General features: G+C 43.3%; 1 protein-coding gene across 1 annotated transcript in view; it reads right to left on the bottom strand.

The window, feature by feature from the left end:
- Positions 1–14,026: 14,026 nt before the first annotated feature.
- Positions 14,027–20,186, bottom strand: part of LOC115251927 (uncharacterized) — a 29,218-nt gene continuing 23,058 nt past the window's right edge. The window contains exons 7-11 of the mRNA XM_029845739.1: positions 19,959–20,026; positions 16,120–17,089; positions 15,555–15,713; positions 15,298–15,390; positions 14,027–14,541 (exon numbers count right to left, since the gene is read on the bottom strand). Coding sequence (XP_029701599.1) covers positions 14,218–14,541; positions 15,298–15,390; positions 15,555–15,713; positions 16,120–17,085 — 1,542 coding nt within the window. The 5' untranslated portion in view covers positions 17,086–17,089; positions 19,959–20,026 and the 3' untranslated portion in view covers positions 14,027–14,217. The remainder of the gene's footprint in view (positions 14,542–15,297; positions 15,391–15,554; positions 15,714–16,119; positions 17,090–19,958; positions 20,027–20,186) is intronic.

Genomic DNA, 20,186 nt, shown 5'->3' with positions numbered 1-20,186 from the left:
CATGTCCACGGTGTTCCCTCTTCATACAGTAGGGTTAGCCATGGAGTTCCACAAGGTTCTGTACTTGGACCAATCCTTTTCACCTTGTACATGCTTCCCTTAGGAAATATTATTCGGCAGCATGGAATAAATTTTCATTGTTCTGCTGATGACATTCAGCTATATCTATTCATGAAACCAGAGGAGACAGAGCAGTTAGTGAAGCTTCAGAACTATCTTAAAGACATAAAGTCTTTAATGTCATCAAATTTCCTTCTCCTTTATTCAGGAAAAAACGAGTTCATGGTGTTTGGTCCTGAACCTCTCAGGGATAGATTAGATCATATTATCACTCTAGATGGTATCCCATTAACCTCTCTCTCTGTGAGGAATCTTGAAGTAACTATTGACCAAAATCTGTCCTTTAACTCACACATTACAATGGTCTCTAGAAGTGCCCCTTTTCACCTGAAACTGTGACAAGTTGAAAACGTATTTAGTTCAGCTGTTCTGTTATCCATTGAGGAATCTTATACTGAAACTCTCTGATCGATTGCTATTGGCTCTGCTCGCATACCTGAGGAATCGTGGTCTTTTTCCTCATTGCACTAAAGTTGCCGCTGAGGAAACATCACCAGATCACTACTGTGATTATTTTGCCCCCTTTTTACAAGTTTTGTACCTTGTGGGTGCACGTGAAGCAATTTGCTCTGCAATTAAGAGTAATATGGAGCCGCATTAAGTGCCACGGGAATTTCGTGTTTATTGCGGGCTCATATGTACATGTTTGCGAATGCATTTTATACGTTGAATGCATTTAATGTATTTTTGGTGAAAGTGTTAGTGGATTTGTGCATATGGAAATTGTTATATTATTCGAAAAGATTGCACTATGGTTGCCACTGAGGAAACATCACCAGATCACTACTGTGATTATTTCTCCCCCTTTTTTCAGGGGCATTACATTTTGGAGGCACCGGTGGGATTGCTGTTCAGATGTCCGGTGTCCACAGACAGGCTGCTGAATTCTGGACCAGCTAAATCCCCCCATTACAACCCAGGCAGTTTGCAGTGAGGAAAGCGTTGCCATCTGAGGAAAGCAGGAAGCTGGTGGTTAACTAGATGTCATCTGAGGCCAAACAAAGATCATCAGGGACCGTAACAACAATCTCATCCAGAGCCAACTCCAGCACAGCAAAAGTTCCTCCTGTCCTGTCAATATGGCGATGGTTTTGGAGCAGCTACAGGAAGAGGTAGTAGGGGCACTGCACACCTTAAGTAGAGACAAGTTAAGGAGAATATGTGATTTTCTCAACATATCAGGTGAACAAGGACAAAACATTCAGGGAAAGACTTGTATGTCATTAGTGACTCACATAATGAAACACCTGGAAAGAGAGGAGGTTGGAGAGTTAGAGGATGATGGCATGTCAGAATTGTTGCTTTTGCGGGACAAAATGTCAGATATGAACAATGCCACCGATAATGGAACTGTACAGAGTGAACAGGGCACACAAGGAGGAATGGAGGGATTGAGGGTAATGAGCCAACTGGAATTAGGAGCCGTGCAGGTTACGGCAGTCAATGCCACTCTTGATGATTCTGTGCACCAGCAAAAAAAACCTCTCCACCCCCAAGTGAGCATGCAGCCCTCACGTCAATCAAACCCATACTGGCATAAAGACAGGTAGAGTTAGTAGATGCTGTCATCAGAGCTATTTCTTCATGCTCCCAGCTACTCAGCTATTTGGAGGGGAAATCAAATTTAACTCTCCCCATGCTAAGACACATCCTTTGCTCCCAATTTCAAGAAAAGAGGGTTACAAGCAGCTAGCCTCAGAAGTTCAGCATAGCAAAGAGACCCCTCAAAGCCTTCTTATGCAAGTGTTTGATCTGAGACAGAAAGTATTATTTGCATCTCATGAGTCAGAGTCAGGGCTCAAGTACAATCCAGCTTTAGTTCAGTATATGTGCTTACACACTGTGCTTACTGGTCTTCAGAATGACAGTGTTAGGATTGACATGCAGCCCCTTTTGTTAGACCATGAGACTTCTGATGAGCTTTTGTTAGAGAGGTTAAACATTGCATGCGCTAATGAGGTAGAAAGAAGGAATAAAAAGAAGTTTAGTACCCCACAGACAGCTAGAAATACAAATGAAGGAAGGCAAAACAAAAGTACCCCCTGAACTTTTAACAGAACAGAGCTTAAGACAGGTGTCACTTCCCTAAAGTTCTCAGTGCAGAGATAGCTCAGATCAAAGAGGCTTTACAGCAGCCTATGTTTCAGTCACAGCCCAATGCCCCACTTGCAGCTAAGAGGTCAGATAGGGACCCCCGGCCACCTGGTCCACAGGTACAAGTGCTACAACTATGGCCAGATCCAAACACCTCAACACCATTATGCAACTCACCTGTACACTGGTCGCTCAGCTCAAGCCCCCAAGAGGTGTTTTGTCTGCCAGCAGACAAGAGCAAATGAACGCTGAATGCACTGTTACCGGTGTGGAAGTGGAGAACACCTTCAAGCAGGATGGAAAATCAGGCGAATCAGACCCTCAGGAGAGGTCCCATTAAAAGGGCAATGGTTACCACCAAGGGACAAGTGTTAACCACGTCTAGACAAAAGTCCCAGGAATGTGCAAATTGCACCAGAGTAGGTTCAGTGGAGGAGTTGAAACATTGTTCATCCTGCAAAGAGACCTTGAACTGTTCCAGATCATGTCAGAAACACCATTGGGTTAGACATAAGGGGAAATGCACATCACTAACAACTGACAGTGACAGTATAAATCCTCCCAGTAAACTAAAAACTGCACACCATGTGTTGCCCCTCGCTCAAGTTGGCCATGCCCATAGAGTGACCTCACTAGTTGGTAGACAGCGCCTTGTTGAGTGTTATGGCCACCACCTCCAAGTTTTATGGGATACAGGCTCTCAAGTGTCAATCATTGATGAACGATGGAAGGAAGAACATCTACAAAATGCAAGAGTGAGAGAGCTTACAGAAATCGTGGACTCACCTGATGATCTGAGACTATCTGCAGCAAATGGTACTGAAATGCCTTACCTGGGATGGGTTGAGAGTACTTTCAGGCTAGCCTCTGAAATCAACCAAACAAAAGAACTGATCATCCCAGTGCTGGTGATGAAAGGTGGTCACCTTTCTCATCCTATCATAGGTTTCACTGTCATTGAGCACATCCTAGCAAACACTGAAAAGACAAGACAGTACAATGCAGTGAAGAAAGCTTTCCCAAGTCTCAAAAGGAATAAGTTGAAAGCAAACAGATGAGTACTCAGTACTCGGTACAAAAAAAGAGATGGTTTCAGTGGCCAAGCACAGTGGTGTTCAGATTGCGTGTCGCGTAACAACCCAGCCTTTTAAAGAAAACGTGACCATGCTGATTCAGCCAGATCTGAACCCCCAGTGGCCTTGAGTCTTGGTCTTGAGTTTTTGACACTCTAGTCCAGGTTAGGAAAGGTGTTGTTCCAGTTGTCTTTCTGGATGTCTCCAACCTAACTGACAATAACATTACTCCACCTGGGCATACTGTAATTGGCATAGTAGAAGCTATTATGACCGTGTTGCCTGCCAAATTCTTTGAAAAAACTGTGACACCAGCCACCGTGAATCACACAAGTGTTAAAGTCACTGGTAATGCTAGCGAGCAGTGGGATCTCCCAGCAGATTTAGATCACCTCACTGAAGATCAGAGGCAGGTGGTTGTGCAGATGCTGAGAGAAGAGTGTTGTTGGTTCTCAAGGTCAGACAACGATATCGGCTGTATTGAACAACTAAAAATGGCCATCTCCGTAAAAGACTCTGAACCTGTCCAGCGCACACACATGTTGGTGCCCAGGCCCCTATACCAAGAGATGAAGAGCTATCTCCATGACCATAGCACAGGGCTGGGTGAGGAAGTCAAACTCTTCTTACTCTTCAATCAATCAATCAATCAATCTTTATTTATATAGCATCTTTTACAATCAGAATTGTTTCAAGGCGCTTTCCAGAATCCCAGGGCCTAACCACAGACAAGCAACAGTGGCAAGGAAAAACTCCCCTTTAACAGGAAGAAACCTTGAGCAGGACCAGGCTCATGTAGGGGGACCCTCCTGCTGATGGCCGGCTGGGTAGAGAGAGAGGAGAAAGGGGAGGACAGGTAGAGGATAGAATAGGTAGGAGAGGAGAGGAGAGGAGAGGAGAGGGGTAGAAGAGAGGAGAGGAGAGGTAGAGGGAAGGGGAGGGGAGGTAGAGGAGAGGAGAGGAGAGGCATAGAGCATAGAAATACATACAAAAATACATTATATTGAATTAAATTGAATTAAATAAGCTGCTGGTTGAGTGGGTCAGCGGGAGGTCAGTATACAGCTCTGAAGGTGGCGATAGCTGTAAATGGATACGGGTGGGGGGGGGGGAGCAGAAAAACTAAACAGGAAATAGCATTACTTGTCTACTTGATGAGGAGAAGGAGAGGAGAGGAGGGAAGAGGAAACCATGACCCAGTGGGGTGACAGAGGCCTGTCAGGTGATCATGTTTCTGGACCCCGGCAGCCTTGACCTATAGCAGCAGAATTAGTAACACTAAGCTTTTTCAAAGAGGTAGGTTTTAAGCCTAATCTTAAAAGTAGCGATGGAGTCAGCCTCCCGTACCTGGACAGGGAGCTGGTTCCATAGCAGGGGGGCCTGGTAGCTAAATGCTCGGCCCCCCATTCTACCCCTAGAAACTCTGGGGACCACAAGTAGACCAGCATTCTGAGAGCGGAGCGATCTATTGGGCTGGTAAGGTGTCACTAGCTCCTCCAGGTAGGATGGAGCTAGGCCTCTGAGGACCTTGTAGGTCAAAAAAGGGGTTTTAAAAATTATTCTAAATTTAACGGGCAGCCAATGAAGAGACGCCAGTACAGGAGTTATGTGATCTCTTTTGTCAATACCTGTCAGAACTCTGGCTGCAGCATTTTGGATCAGCCGGAGGCTTCTTAAAGAGTTGTTTGGACACCCTGATAATAAAGAAATACAATAGTCCAGCCTGGAAGTAACAAATGCATGGACTAACTTTTCAGCATCATGGTGGGTCAGTAGTTTTCTAATCCTTGTGATATTTCTCAGGTGAAAAAAGGCACTTCTAGAGACCAATTTAATGTGTGAGTTGAAGGAGAGATTTTGATCAAAAGTTACTCCAAGATTCCTCACAGAGAGACTAGATGTTAATGAGATACCATTGTGAGAAGAATTATTGTTATTGTTACTATTATCGTTTAAATGCTATGATGAGTAGATTTGAAGTGTCTGAGGAATGTTGTTAAGAAAGAGGAACATGTGAATGTTTTACAAGTAGATTTGAAGTGTCTGAGGAATGTTTTTAAGAAAGAGGAACATGTGAATGTTTTACAAAAGTGTTGCTTGCAACCTAAACCAGTACTCGGATGTCTCCTGTTCCTTAAAGATAAGGAGTTGTAAGGATAAAGGAAGTCGTAAAGATGGGAAAAGTAGATAGGAAACAAGGAATCGTGAGGTCCTGATTGACATAAATCTTGTGTGCACCAAATAAAAGAGGCGAGCGAGCAGTAGACAAGCAGAGTTGACAGAGGAAGCCTGAACTGCTGCTCGGCTCTCCCTTGCAAGGCCTCCTGTTGTTTGCGTGGTTTGTCTGAGTCTTAACATAAGAGTAAAGAAACAGCGCGGGTGACAAACTTCACCCTCACACCATCTAGAGTGATCATGTGATCTAATCTATCCCTGAGAGGTTCAGGACCAAACACCATGACCTCAGTTTTTCCTGGGTTAAGGAGGAGGAAATTTGAAGACATCGAGGGACTTTATGTCTTTAAGGCAGGTCTGAAGCTTCACTAACTTCTCTGTCTCCTCTGGTTTCATGGATAGATAAAGCTGAGTGTCATCAGCATAACAATGAAAATTTATCCCATGCTGCCGAATAATGTTCCCTAAGGGAAGCATGTACAAGGTGAAAAGGATTGGTCCAAGTACAGAACCTTGAGGAACTCTATGGCTAACCCTACTGTATGAAGAGTGTTGAGAATTGTCTTTATCTTGTTATGTGTTTCACCATATGTTCCTGTCTTCTCTTAGAAGTTAGGCAAGGTAGACTCATTGGTAAATGTAATAAAAACAGACATTCCATTTGCAGGATTGTTGTTTGTTCTATTGTTATCTCAGGAGCCAGTCAGGCAGGGGGTGTCAAACACTCATTGTAAATGCGACATCAGGGGGGTTGATGATGATCACATTTGCATGAAGAATGGGAGCTGGCCACCTGGGAAAACAATGGAAGAGAAGAACTCTACCAACACCAAGTGGGACTGGAGGAAGAGGACGGGGACATCTCAGCGGGGGATCTGGATTGGATTGCATGGATTGACATTGTGAATTTGCATGTGTGTGACTATAAAGGACTGGGCCAAGGGATAGTTAGGTTGTCAGACTTCGTGCCCTGACAATTAACTCTGTTGTTGCTAGGGTTATGAACTGGCCCGGAGCTCTGTAATATTTGTATCTGGAATTGATTCTATTGTTAAATACATTTTGAAATTGGTACTTTACTTCTCGAAGTCTTCATTCAACGAACACGCGGATCGGCAGCTACATACGGGAGGTATTGCGATCCAACAATTGGGAATGCCATGGACATGAGCAAACTGGTATCTATCTGATAAATATGATCTTAACCAGTTTAGTGCTGTCCCTTTAATGCCAATCACATGTTCCAGTCTCTGTAACAGGATACTGTGATCAACTGTATCAAAAGTAGCACTGAGTTACAGCAGAACCAGCATAGCGACCAGTCCATGATCTGAAGCTATAAGAAGATCATTAAGAATCACTTTAAGAAGTGCTGTTTCTGTGCTGTGATGAGCTCTAAAGCCTGACTGAAACATCTCAAACAGGCTGTTTCTCTGCAGGTGCTCCAGTAACTAAGTCACCACAACCTTCTCTAGAATTTTAGAGATAAAAGGAAGGTTGGATATCGGCCTATAGTTTGCTAAGACATCAGGATCCAGTGATGTTTTTTTAAGCAACGGCTTAATCACTGCCACCTTGTAGGACCGGGGTATATAACCTGTCACTAAAGAACAATTGATCTGGTCCAGGACAGAACTGCCTATCAATGGTAAAACATCCTTCAACAGGTGTGTTGGGATGGGATCTAAAAGACACGTGGTGGTCTTCACATGTCATGTTTGTTAGGAAGAAAGATGGCACCCTCCGTTTGTGTATCGATTACAGAGACTTGAACAGGAAGACCCATTCCGACCAACAGCCTATCCCTTGGGTCCAAGACATCCTGATTAAATTGACATGATTGACCCACCCCGGAAAAAAAACAAAAGCACCAAAGGTGAGCCAAGACATCTTGGACCCAAGGGCAATTCCTGGTTCTCCCTCTTGGACCAGGGAAAAGCTTCCCACCAGGGGTTCATCTCTGAAAAAAGCAGACCACTGACAGTTTTTGTGACCCTGTGGGGACTTTATGAGTGGATATACATGCCATTCGGCCTCATGAACGCACCTGCAGCCTTTCAGGGTTGTATGGAGGAATGCTTGGAAGGGCTACGCGATAAAATCTGCATCCCTTATCTGGATGACACACTAGTTTTCAGTAAAAACTTTGACAGTCATCTGAACGATGTACGGAGAGTGTTGCAGCGACTCAGAGAGTACAGTATGAAGCTCAAGCCAGGTAAATGTGACCTCTTCAAACCAGAGGTCCGTTATTTGGGCAGAATAGACTCCGCAGAGGGTAACAGGGTTGATTCAGCTGATTTTGAAGCAGTCGGAGCGTTGAAAGACATCAGGCCACAGAATGTAGGTCAACTCAGAAAGATACTTGGTCCCCTTACCTATTACAGACAGTACATCAAAGACTTTTCAAAGAAGGCTTGTTGTCTCTATGATCTTCTGAAAGCTGATTCAATTGACATGATTGACCCACCCCGGAAAAAAAACAAAAGCACCAAAGGTGAGCCACGTTGTACCTTCTAATAAGCTGATCGTTTGGACTGACCAGCAAAAACAGACACTTGAACAGCTCATTGACTTAACATCGGTGTTAAGTTTCCCTGATTTTACTCAGCAATTTGTAGTGCATACTCATGCATCACACCAAGGCTTGGGAGCAGTACTGTATCAACAGCAAAATGGAAAACTTAGAGTTATTGCCTAAGGCTCTCGCACATTAACAGAAGCTGAAAAGAACTATCACTATCATGCAGGCAAACTAGAGATTTTAGCTCTGAAGTGGGCAATCACTGAAAACGTTTTGATTATCTATATTATGCTCCAACTTTCACTGTGTATAGATAATAACCCAGTCACTTATATCCTGTCCACTGCAAAACTGAATGCTACCACTTCAAGGTGGGTTGCCGAGTTTGCTGATTTCCACTTTACAATAAGATACAGGCCAGGTAAAGAGAACAGTGATGCTGATGCTTTGTCAAGAATGCCATTGGATAAACAAATGAAGGAATGTTCTGCTGAGCTGTCACCTGACACCATTGCTACCACAATCCAGTCAGTTGAGGTACAGGAAGCGTCATGTGCAACTTGGCCACTTTCATCTGCATCTATGTCAATCTCAGCTGAAGGCGAGAACGTGACTGCACCAATCAGCGCCATCCCAAAAGGTCAGTTACAGAGGGTGCAAAATTCTGATCCAGCTATCCTCCCAGTACTTGATTGCAAACTGTTTGTGTGACGGGTATAGTATGGACCCAAGTGCAGTACAAAACAGCTAATGAACTGATGATCAGTTAATAGGTTTATTAACTGCAATCTGGCACACAAAAACAGTTCGAGGGCGGGGCAGTGGACTTGGTCGAGGCAGGCAAAAGTTCAGTAACCGGGAGGCAGGCAGAATCAGGCAAACAGTCCAGAGGGAGACTGGCTGAGCTCGTGGTCAAAACAGAAGACAGAGGTAATTTACCGGGGGTCAGGCAGAACAGGCAGGTTGTACACAGGCAGGGTCGATACCGGGAAGACAGGCAGGTAAACGCTGGAAAGTCTTGCATTGCAGAGAACAATCTGGCACCGAGTGAGTGTGAGGCTGGAGAATATATACTGGTAGGTGAGCTGATTGATGAGTGAGAGCAGGTGTGTGATCAGTGACTGAGAGTGGGTGTGGTGATCAGAGGGTGTGGTGTGAGCAGGGCAGTGGAAAAGTACTGAGTCCATGGGCTGGAGCAGAGTGTGACAGTTTGGTTTTAAACTACCACTTAGGGAGCAAAAGAAACTTGGACCGAATACAAAATGCCTGTTTAGAGAATGGGATAAATTGACAATGGACACTGATGGTCTTCTGTACAGAAGTACAAAAACCCGTAGACAGTTAGTCCTACCAGACTTTTCCTACAAAGGAAAAGCGCTGGAAGAAATGCACAACAATATGGGACATCAAGGTGTTGACCGCACAGTATCACTAGTCTGCGACCACTTCATCTGTCCTTATATACAGTCTGATATTGAGCACTATGTGAGCCTGTAGTTCCCTGAAGCAGAAAAGGCCATGTGTTAAGAAACACAGCCCTTTGAACTGGTGTGCATTGATTTCCTTCATCTTGACCAGTGCAAAGGAGGATATGAGTACATCTTCGTCATTGTTGACCATTTCACGCGCTTTGCTCAGGCATATGCCATCACATCAAAATCAGGAAAAACTGCTGCAAATCTCATCTTCAATGACTTTGCCCTCAGGTTCGGTTTCCCTCGCATCCACCATGACCAAGGGGGATAATTTTGACGGAGTGGAGGAGACCGGTCTGATCAACATTCCTCTCACGGAAGCGCCCCTGGCCTCGTACCTGGCAACGTCCCATAATCATGGTGTCGATGGCTCTGCCTCACTCCCTTCGAAGCACTGCAGGTTCTCTGCTTCACAGCTGGAGAAAATTTACCGGTCGCAGGCAAGCACAGCTCATGCTTTGAGCTCTGTCACTATGCTCCAGACATACCAAGCTATGTCTCTGGCAGAACTCGGGGAGAATATGCCTCCGGATAGTCCACTGGTCCCTCTGCTTTAGGAAGTTAGGATCGCTACGGATCACATCCTTCGTGTGTCCTGCTGTGCCAAAATCTTCCTGGGGAGAGGGATGGCTTCTGCAGTCGTGGCACAGAGGCACCTGTGGTTAACTCTGTCTCACATCCCAGAGAAGGACCGGGCAATCTATCTGGATGAACCTCTATCAGCTGGTGGCTTGTTTGGTCAGTCACTCGACGCCATCCAGACGATGTTCAAGCTGAGGAAGAAGCACGCTGAAGCTCTCAGCAGCATAATTTCCAGGCGCAACACCAAACCTAAACAGCCTGCTAACCTCCGCAGATCTGCGATACCGCATCCTCCTCAAAGATTGGCACCAGCTGCGGGGTTGGAGCCTCAGCCAACAAAGAGTTTGTCTGGTGGAAACCCACGCCACTCGGCTTGGAACAAGGGCCCGCCACATAGCCTCCATAAAGGCTCAGCACCCGGATGGAAAAAGCCTCAGTCTTCCTCACTTAGGGTTGACTCAGGAGGGGCTTATGCAGCAGCAGAGACACCGCTGCCCCTCGTCTGTTGCTGCCGAAAAGGCCATACTTTCATTTTGTTCGGACAACGAGCCCCGAGAGGCGCTCCGTTTTCCCCATACAGTCTCCCAAGCACAATGTTTCAGATCATACAAATGCCCCAATAAAGCTGCCTATTGTTCACTGGGTAAATGTGAATGTGACATTTGCCTTTCGGTCTGTCGCTTGCTCCCGGCACCTTCACTAAATGTGTCGAGGCAGCGTTGGCTCCGCTTCGAAAAACGGGTGTTCGCATATTAGCCTATCTGGATGATTGGGCTTTAGTTGCAAGCTCCGAGGAGCGGGCAGTTACGCAGCTGTCACAAACACTGACGCACATCCGAGCACTTGGGTTTCCACTAAATCTTCTGAAAAGTTCAATGATCCCCAGTAAACAGGTTTCCTTCCTCGGGTTGGAAAGATGTTCCCTCTTAGGTCGGGCACATCTGTCGGAGCACAGGGTGGTGGTGTTTCACCGCTGTCTCTCTCAGTTTCAGTTGGGACGCATGGTGGTTTCTTATATAAACAGACAGGGAGGGACTTGTCCTCTTCCCCTCTTGAACCTATCTCACTCTGCAGGTCACTTGAATCTCTAGAGCAGGGGTGGGGAACCCCCGGCCTCCGGGCCGTATATGGCCTACGAGACCATTTCTACCGGCCCGCAACGCAATAAGATTTTTATATTTTATATGTGCACTTATACAGTGGGACCGTTCGCTAAACTCCGCGAGCTGCGAGTAGCAGCGGTAGCGTATTTTTGCCTTTCGTGTCCTGAAATTTCTTTCGTAACAAGAGGAAATATTTTCCCATTTTCTGAGATAAAACAGACGGTTATGTTATGTCCGAGTCAAGGTCAGGGTCAGTGAACACAGCATGTGATGTACGTAGTGGGCTGGACTGATTGACACGGACGAAAGATGCGTAGCGAAACACGCTAAACTTGACGAGTTGAAAGGACAGATGCGTTTCGATAAAATTAACGCTCTTCGTCGGAGTTTGGAGGCTCAACAAGCAGCTTTCACACGACCATGTACCGACAGAGAGAATATTACGCGTGCAAGTTTTGTGATGAGTGAATTAATAGCCACGAAGCTGAAACCTCACGTGAACGTGCCTCGTAGCCGCCGCTGAGGCGCTCGCACCGGACAACGTAAAATTGTTTCAAAGTGTGAATTTTTTTTCGTGAATAACTACTTAACTAAGACATATATTGTTATGATTCCAGTGGCTAACGGTATGTTTTTATGGTCAAGGAATCTAAATATGTAGTCAAAGTATATGTGGGACTAATATTTATGGTGGAAATCACAATATGCCAGGAATTGTTGCGCTTGGCGGAGGTCTGCGCTCTCCGAGTGCTTTCTAGTTGTTATTATTGTCTTTATCTTTCTTTCTTTTAATTTATTTTCTTGATTATCTTGTTGTATTGCAGTTTTTGTGAGTAGAGGCCTCGAACAGGCCCTTACTGGTCTCTTGCCTCAACTCTGCACCTCTTTTTTTTATTGTTTTGTATGATCATGAAAACATATTTTACTTGTTTGTCATTTTATTCTATTTTTTTTGGTGATTTTATATGCATGTGTGTTAAATAAATAATTCAAACTCAAATGCAGCAATCATGAGACTTAGTAACACAGTGGTCATAGACTTTTTTTTGTCTTTTTTTGCATCCCTAGCTATGTGTTCGTAATAGTATGGCCTTATAAAAATTGAAATGGCCCTCGATATGAAAAAGGTTCCCCACCCCTGCTCTAGAGGCAGTCCTCTAGTGAGAGAATGGAGGCTCCATCCATCTGTGGTGGCACAGATTTGGAGCCATTTTGGCAGGGCAGAGGTGGATCTGTTTGCCTCCAGGACAAACACCCACTGCCCCCTGTTCTTTTCCATGACAGACTGCAGCGCACCCCTGGGGACGGATGCCTTAACTCTATGGCCCCTGTTAGAGTTGAAACAGAGCAACCTGGCAAAAACCTGCGTGAATCAAATAAACAATCAACAACAATCTACCTCCTGTTTATGATTAAATGCATCTAGATTCTCATTATCCATAATACATCTTTTCACTTTTATGAACTTTAAATGTGTTACTTATGTATTTTCCTAGACAACACATTTCTTACACTCAGAGTTCAATGTGGGTGCAACTTAAGACATTTCAAACAGTTCTTTGACATTAAGTAGTGCATTAGTCCAATTTTCTTATGAACCTACTTCTTTTCCTTCATCCACTAGAGGTCGTTCTTCCATCTGCCGCAAAGCACTAGTAACAGCCAAACCCACAAGCCAATCAATGCAACCCGGAACACGAGGTACTACACAACAAGCTAATATGGCTAATACTATCAGTACTATCCCTATTACTGCCTCTGTCTTGAACAACAGTTCCCTCCATCTTAAAATTATACTAGTAAACCAGTCTAATGAGGGACTGCCGTCGTCAATCATTGCCTTCTGTAATTTGGTCAAATTCTTCAGTGCACTATAAGTGGTCATCTGCATCATTTTCTGGGAAAAATATGTAACAGTAATCATCGCGCAAAACTCCTCCTCTAGATGCTGTCAATAGATCTAAGGCCATCCTATTCTGCATAGTCATTAATCTCAGCGCAGTCAGTTCTTCTTTAACTCCTTTAAGAGCAACATTTGTCAAATTAGTAAACACTTACAGTCTGTAATCAACCATTTCTAATCTCTATGTTCTTTGCCACACCTACCCAAGGGACTGATACACTGTAAAATCCAATTAGTTATCATTACTTAAAAAAAGCATGCAAACCGATTGCACTTAAAAAAACAATTAAAGAGAACTAGTTATTTTAAGTTGTACTAACTAGCACTTCCTTCTTAGAGTACACTTACAAATGAGTTTAAGCAACTAAAAGAAGCAAGTAGAGTGTACTTGATAACTTAGTTTAGAATACTCTTGACTTAGTAAAGACTACTCAGAATTACAATTTTAATCTACTAAATGATTGCATGTTAAATTTACTCGCTTCAGTCCATATAACACACTTATCTAAGTTGGACTGACTTAGCATTTCTAAGTTATATATTTACTTGAACAGCAATCTGACTTACTTGCTAAAACCTGCAAACTCGACTTCAGCAATCTAAGACTTCAAAAATATCTGTACAAGAATGAAAAACAGGCTCCAATCTCCTAAAATAATCTGAATTACAATTACATAATAAATCAAGGTAATAACACAGTTGAAAGTTCAAATATATCAATTGTTTTTTATTTTTTAAAGATTGCCTTTAATGACATCCACAAACACAGCTTTAATACTGTACAATCAATAATACAGTAAACACAGCTTTAAAACTGTAATAACTAACAGTTTATAGACCACAAGAACCAACATGCTAACAAGTGCACTTCTATATTCCTGAATAATGCTACTCAAAAATCACTAAATAATTTTTTTTTTTTTTAAAAAGTACTTTAGAAAAAGTATTCTTCTCTTTAATAGAAAGTATTTTTTTAAAAAAACATGCCATCAAGTGCAAAGTGGCTTCATTAAATGAGTCCAAAAACCTGAGAGGGTAATGACTGGCAATGGATCTCACCTGTGTCAATGAATGTACATACATCTACAGCCTCTAACTTGCTGATGAACCCGTGGGCTGACAATTTTAGTGGCGTGTCTTAAACTGAATCCACTCGTACATTTGCATTCTAACTCAACAAGAGATTTTTAAGACTTTGCAATTTTGGCGGGAGCTTGCTCTCTCCCAGGCCGAGCATCACTCTTTGAATGAAGCCGAAAGTGTTTTTCATGGCTTTTGGGTAGTCTAAATGTAAAGCGTATGACAATCCAAACAAAAGGCAAAGTGCCTCAGGTAGGTTCTGGACATCATCCATTACAATACCTCCCTCAACAATGATGGCAGTAGATATTGGGTGAAGGTGGAGCTGATTTGGAACGAGTTGCTCATCTTCAGGGACAACAGTCAGCACCCCAACAGATACTTGTGCCCAGGTCTCATCAGTGTCACAATCCTGTGATGAAACCAAACAAACATTACAACAGGGAAATGTTGTAAATTGTCAATTCAAAATTGTCACCATTTCAACTGTCCTGCCGACACTGCCTTCCAGCCTTGTGCAGTAAAGGAATACTAGGACGATTTGGGAGTTAACCCTTTCTCTATCATTTTCATAGAGAGACAACATGATCAATATCTTTTCTGTGTCTGTACGTGCAGTAGCTGGCTTTCAGCTCTTAACATCATGGCTTAGCTCAGTGCAAGCAATGGCAGTGAACAGAAGTCAGTGGTTCGGTAAAAGTGAACAAAATATTCACTGTCATGATTTGCGCTAAGCTAAGTTGCAATGCTAACAGCTGGAAGCCAGCCACTGGACTATATCAATCTAGAAATCATTTTAAATTTTTTTTTAGGCATTTCTGCTTTATTTGATAGTGACTGTGGAATCAGCTCTCTCCATGGGTCAGAGAGGCAGACACACTCTCTACATTTAAGTCTAGGTGTAAAACCTTCCTCTATGACAGAGCTTTTAGTCAGGGCTGGTTCAGGCAGCCCTCTCGCCCTCTCTTTCTCTTCTCCTCTCCTTTTTCTCTTCTCCCCCTCTCCCTATCTCTTTCTCCTCTCCCCCTCTTCTCATCTCCCCATCTCCTACTACTCTGCTCTGCCCCTCTCCTTGTCTTTTCCTCTCCCCCTCTTTCTCTTCTCTTCCCCCCTCCTCATTTCCCCATAACTGTGTGTGCTCCTTTAGGAGGCTCATAATATAACTTACAAAGCAGGTGTTGTAGAAGTCACTGGGATCATCACCAAGTAGAACAGGGAGGCCTCGGAGTACCATGGTGCGCATTGCTGTCACATCTGGATTCTAGAAGTGGATGATGAACAAATTAAGCTCAAGATAATGCAGCATTCAAAAAAACTACAGCACAAAACAATTTTTGCAAAAAAAAAAAAGCAGCAAAACAGCAATCACTATTTGAAGTCACCTTACCATGAGAAATAGACAGACAACGTCTTTCATAGACTTACCCCGGCATGAACTTGCCGCACCAACTCCGTCAGGGTCTGCCCCACACTTCCTTTCTTTGCCTTGAAGATCTCGACCAAGCGTGGTGTGTGGCGGTCCAGGGCCTCGAATAAGTCCCCCTGTAGGTTCTTGGTGACTACCCTGTTGAACTCTGCATACACCTGCAACACACAGCACAAAAGCATGGTGAGTAAAGAGGGTTGGGCCAGTGTGGAAAAATACATTCACAACCGTTAGCTTCATTTTATTACAACAGTAATTAGCAGACTGCCATTTTGTATTTAGTCACAAGGCAGAATGACAGAACTACAGAAGATGGGAAGAGTATTAGAGCCACTGAACAAAAAAAAAAACAATAATACAGGCGTAAAAAAAAAAATCTGTTCTGGGAAAGTCATAATTCTGAGGAAAAAAGTCAGAATTTCTCAGATGTCTGACTTTTTTCTCTGAATTCTGAGATTAAAGTCTGAATTCACAAGAGGAGGTGGAGTACTGCAAAAAAAAAAAAAAAAAAGGCTCAAAAAGGAAAAACTATTTTATTATAATTATTATAATGTCAGTACATACTTGTCTCTCCGTAAAAAGAGCGGGCCACCGCTCCTTCAAAGTTTTCACTGGAGGTCCGGCCTCTACAATCTCTCTTCTCCGCAATGGGAAGGTCTGGTCCATCTTTGAGGCGATGACAGCTCCACTGGGGTTCCGTTTTTTCATTTCTTCAACCAGGAGTTTTCTCTCAGCCTCCAGGCTATCCTCACTCTGCCCCTCAGGAATGTCCGGTAGGTAATTAACCTCATACCTTTTGGGTCTTTTGAGGCCTTTCGAAGCCATTTGTGGTCTTCCTCCTTTCCCAGCATTTATTGCAACCTCTATACATCCTGCTCTTTTTAGTTTACCACGATAGTTCCCCATTTTGAATTTCAAACTATGCTTCCAGCCAGAACACCCATCTGGTGAACCTGGCTCCCTCAAACAGGGATGTTTACTGATGAGTGCAAGTGCCACAGATTGGAGCCGCTCAACACTTGTGTAGGTATCAAATTTGTAAATTGTTTCAGCAAGCTTTTCCAGAATGCCATGCTTCACGTCTTTTGGTGGATTCCAGTGCGTTTTGTCTCGTAGATACACAAGATTGGCTTGTCTCAGTCTAAATTCCAAATCAACAGAGAAATTTGGAATATCAAAAAACTCTGGCCATGGCTCTTGTCTCATTGATGAAGTTGAGCTTGGTGAGGACAGAATCTCTGTGTCATCGGAGGCACAGGAGGCATCAGATGTGCTGCTGGTGGTGGCAGTCACCACCAGTGGAATCACCTTCACAGTAGCTCTTGTAGCTGGCAAGTCCCCTATATCTTCGAGGTTGCAGAGGGCATTATCAAAGTCCGGATCTTCATACATAACACTGAAGCCATACTGCAGCTTGCATTTTTCCTTGATTTTGGTCTTCAGTTCCTCAACCGTTTCTGGTTTTTCATCTAGTGACACTTTCTGTATGTCCTGTTCTGTTATGATGACTCTCAGTTTGTAGCGTTCCATGGTCCTAGAAAAAGTGAACATAATTTAAGTCCATAGTCTACATGCTGTCATTCAGCATGATATGTAACGCTTAAGTGTCACATATACGTTGCCTTTCACTCGATAGGAGGATAAGGGGAAAATATCATTCAGCTCAGATAACTGGGTGAGAGTGAGAGAACCTGCCCCACGGGGGCACAACTCATAGGAACGTAAATGTTCAACGTACCACGCAGTCAAAAGCCTGCACACAAACAGGATTTCTGTGTTGATGACAACAATGTGTGTTATTTTCCTGAACTCAGGGAGGCCAGAGCAACTACCAACTGAAATGATCATATCTGTGCTGTATTTAACACCATGAACATTAGCAGAAGATGCAACTAGCACTGTACATTGCTTGGCATTTCGCTGATGTAACAAACTCTGAACATTGTCAGGGAAAGATGCGACCATAACTGACTTCACTTTATCAATTTCCAAAGGAGGCTTGAAGAATGTTGAGGAGTCTAAATGAAAGGCCATCATCTTCTGGTGTCTTACAGCCAAGGTTTGTGCCACATTCTTGAAATTGCGAGTGTCATGCACCACTTTTTTGAAAAATGTATGCTTCCCCTCAAAACGCATCGTCCACACATCTACTAGCGGGCCAAAGATTTTTATCATTTTAGGGTAGTGCTCAATGAAATGATGCTTTGGACGAAGTTTGTAGTTCGGAAAGGTTTCCCGCAGCAACCCTCTGTGTTCTGAGATTTTGCAATCCAGGACGTGGATCAACTCATCTGTAAAGTGTGATGACATAACCAACTCCAGGATATCTTTGAGAAGCATCAGAATCTCCCATGATTGGTCCCCCTCGGGGATATCGTGGCCTATCATCAATGGAAGCAGCCTCAGAAGGGACCAATTTTCATGGCCATTTCCGCCAATAGTTCCCTTGGAGATGAAGGTCTTTGGAATGATCTGTGGTTGGTCAGTTTTATCAGAAAATGTATAAGCAAACTGCCTAATAGCCTTATTCAAGGAGTCTAAAGAAACATACTTCTTGGTAATCAAATCCTTTAGACACAGTGACAGTTCTGCTGGTATTATACCCTCCAAAAAATCGTGGAGAATGTCAGGTGGGAAACCATGCACCACATGGAAGTGTGTCAGGTTTTCATTTAATGGACACGCTCTTTTAACACCATGATGTCTGGCCGTAGTAGGGTCATGTATAACCTCTTGCACATGTAAATCATGGTTCTCCCTTGTCCTTAGCTGGTGTAGACCTGATTGGACCTCCTTATCCTGTATGTCATCTCGCTTACACAGACAAAACCGACAAAACTGATCTGCTCCAAAACTCTCCTGGAATCCTGCCAGAGAGTGAGCCCCCAAGTTGTCTGCTGCTACATACAATACAGTGCCTCTGACACTTTCGGCTAGCTGTTCTATATAAACACCATGTTCCTCAAGAGTTGCAAGATCTTGAAGGAGTGGACGAAGAACCTCTGCATAGCCATGTTCTGTCACAGTGTTGACCTTACATAACAGTGCTAGTTGAATGGAGTGAAGAGCTGATCGATATTTGGAGTCAAGATTAGCAAGTACCCAATATACGGCACATAGTTTATGTTTTTTCTTGGAAGTTCCCAGTGGATTAGCCACTTCAAAATCATCAATATAAAGCCCAAGAGCAATCCTAAATTCTTCCACATTCAAAAGAACATTTTCTTTGAAATGAGAGCCATCTCTGAATGAGTGGTATCCTTCTGATGGATACATCTCTCCACACAGCACCTTGTCCAAAATATCCTTATTGCTTAACAAAGCCTGTAGCATTTTCAGTATGGGGACATATACAATGGACTGACTATCTCTCTCAAGAAGAAACTCAACTGGCATTACAACTGGAAATTCTCGCAGTATATAAGATGCTCTCCTGGCAGCTGTTGATAGGGATCCTCCTTTATTGGTGTACTTCAGCAGGACATTACTTTGTGAAACTACACCTAAAATCTCACTCACTATGGAATCATCCACATCACCACAATGTTGACTGATAATCCTCTTGACTGCACTTTGTAGTAATGGTTGTGAAAGTAAATGAATCTGGTTGAGCTGCTGAATTACTTCTTGGGCAGCACTTTCAGATATGTGCAAGATTGCTTGCATTTTCAAAAAAAGTGCAGCCAGGTTACGTTCCAGTTGGATTTCCAAATCCTGTGTCATCTTCAGACTCAAACTCACCCTCAATGTCATCCTGTAAAGGGTTTTCTTCCTCTACTTCAGTCAGCTGATCTGGACCTTCAATGTTTGACATTATTCCAGTTTTAAACTGTGATGTAGCACTCCCACTGTGGACTCGACCTTTATGTGCATTAAATGTTGCATATACACTGCTCTGAAATTTGCAGCCTTCGTATGGACATAGAACTCTTTGTTTAAGTTTTAAATGAGTGCGTAAATGTTTGAAAAACTCATCTTCAGTGCAGGGCTCTATGAATTCACATAACTGGCAATGAAACACAACTGTGGGTTTACTTGCTTGTCCAATGTCTGATTAAGAATGCCAAACAGATAAATGAACTTTGAGTGCATTAAAAGATTTGAAAATGCACAAGCAATCCATATGAAGGCATGGTGTTGGTTGTTGCCGAGTAAAACCTCCATGTTTTAGGGCGACAGTGTTTTAACAACTTTCCTCTTTTGTCTGCGGAAAAGAGGCACTGCTTACAGTTCCAATGCATCTGCAAGAAATATTTTCGAAGGAGATTTTAAGTAAGAACAGTCTCTCAATTTAATCTAATTAAGGTGCAGCACTTTGTCAAAAACGTTTCTACTGCTGGTGGTTATAAACCCTTAAAGGAACAGTTCACCCAAAAATGAAAATATAGTCATCATCTACTCACCACCTTGCAGGTAAGATGTCAGGGGAAGTTTTCTTCAGCCCTCTCAGCACTGCTGGAGCTCCAGCTTCCTGTATTTTTTTTTTTTAAACAATGGATGTCTGTGGTAACCATGGGCAAAATCCAATTAACAGCTAGCGGTAGCGGTTAGGCTAACGTTATGCCGCTAATAATTCAATTTCCCCACGGGGATGAATAAAGTCCATCTTAATCTTAATCTTAATCTTAACG

The sequence above is a fragment of the Takifugu rubripes genome, chromosome 13 (genome assembly GCF_901000725.2).
Source record: "Takifugu rubripes chromosome 13, fTakRub1.2, whole genome shotgun sequence".
Taxonomy (NCBI): Eukaryota; Metazoa; Chordata; class Actinopteri; order Tetraodontiformes; family Tetraodontidae; genus Takifugu; species Takifugu rubripes.
The sequence above is the reverse complement of the archived record's forward strand: the minus strand, read 5'-3'. Positions and strand labels throughout refer to the sequence as shown.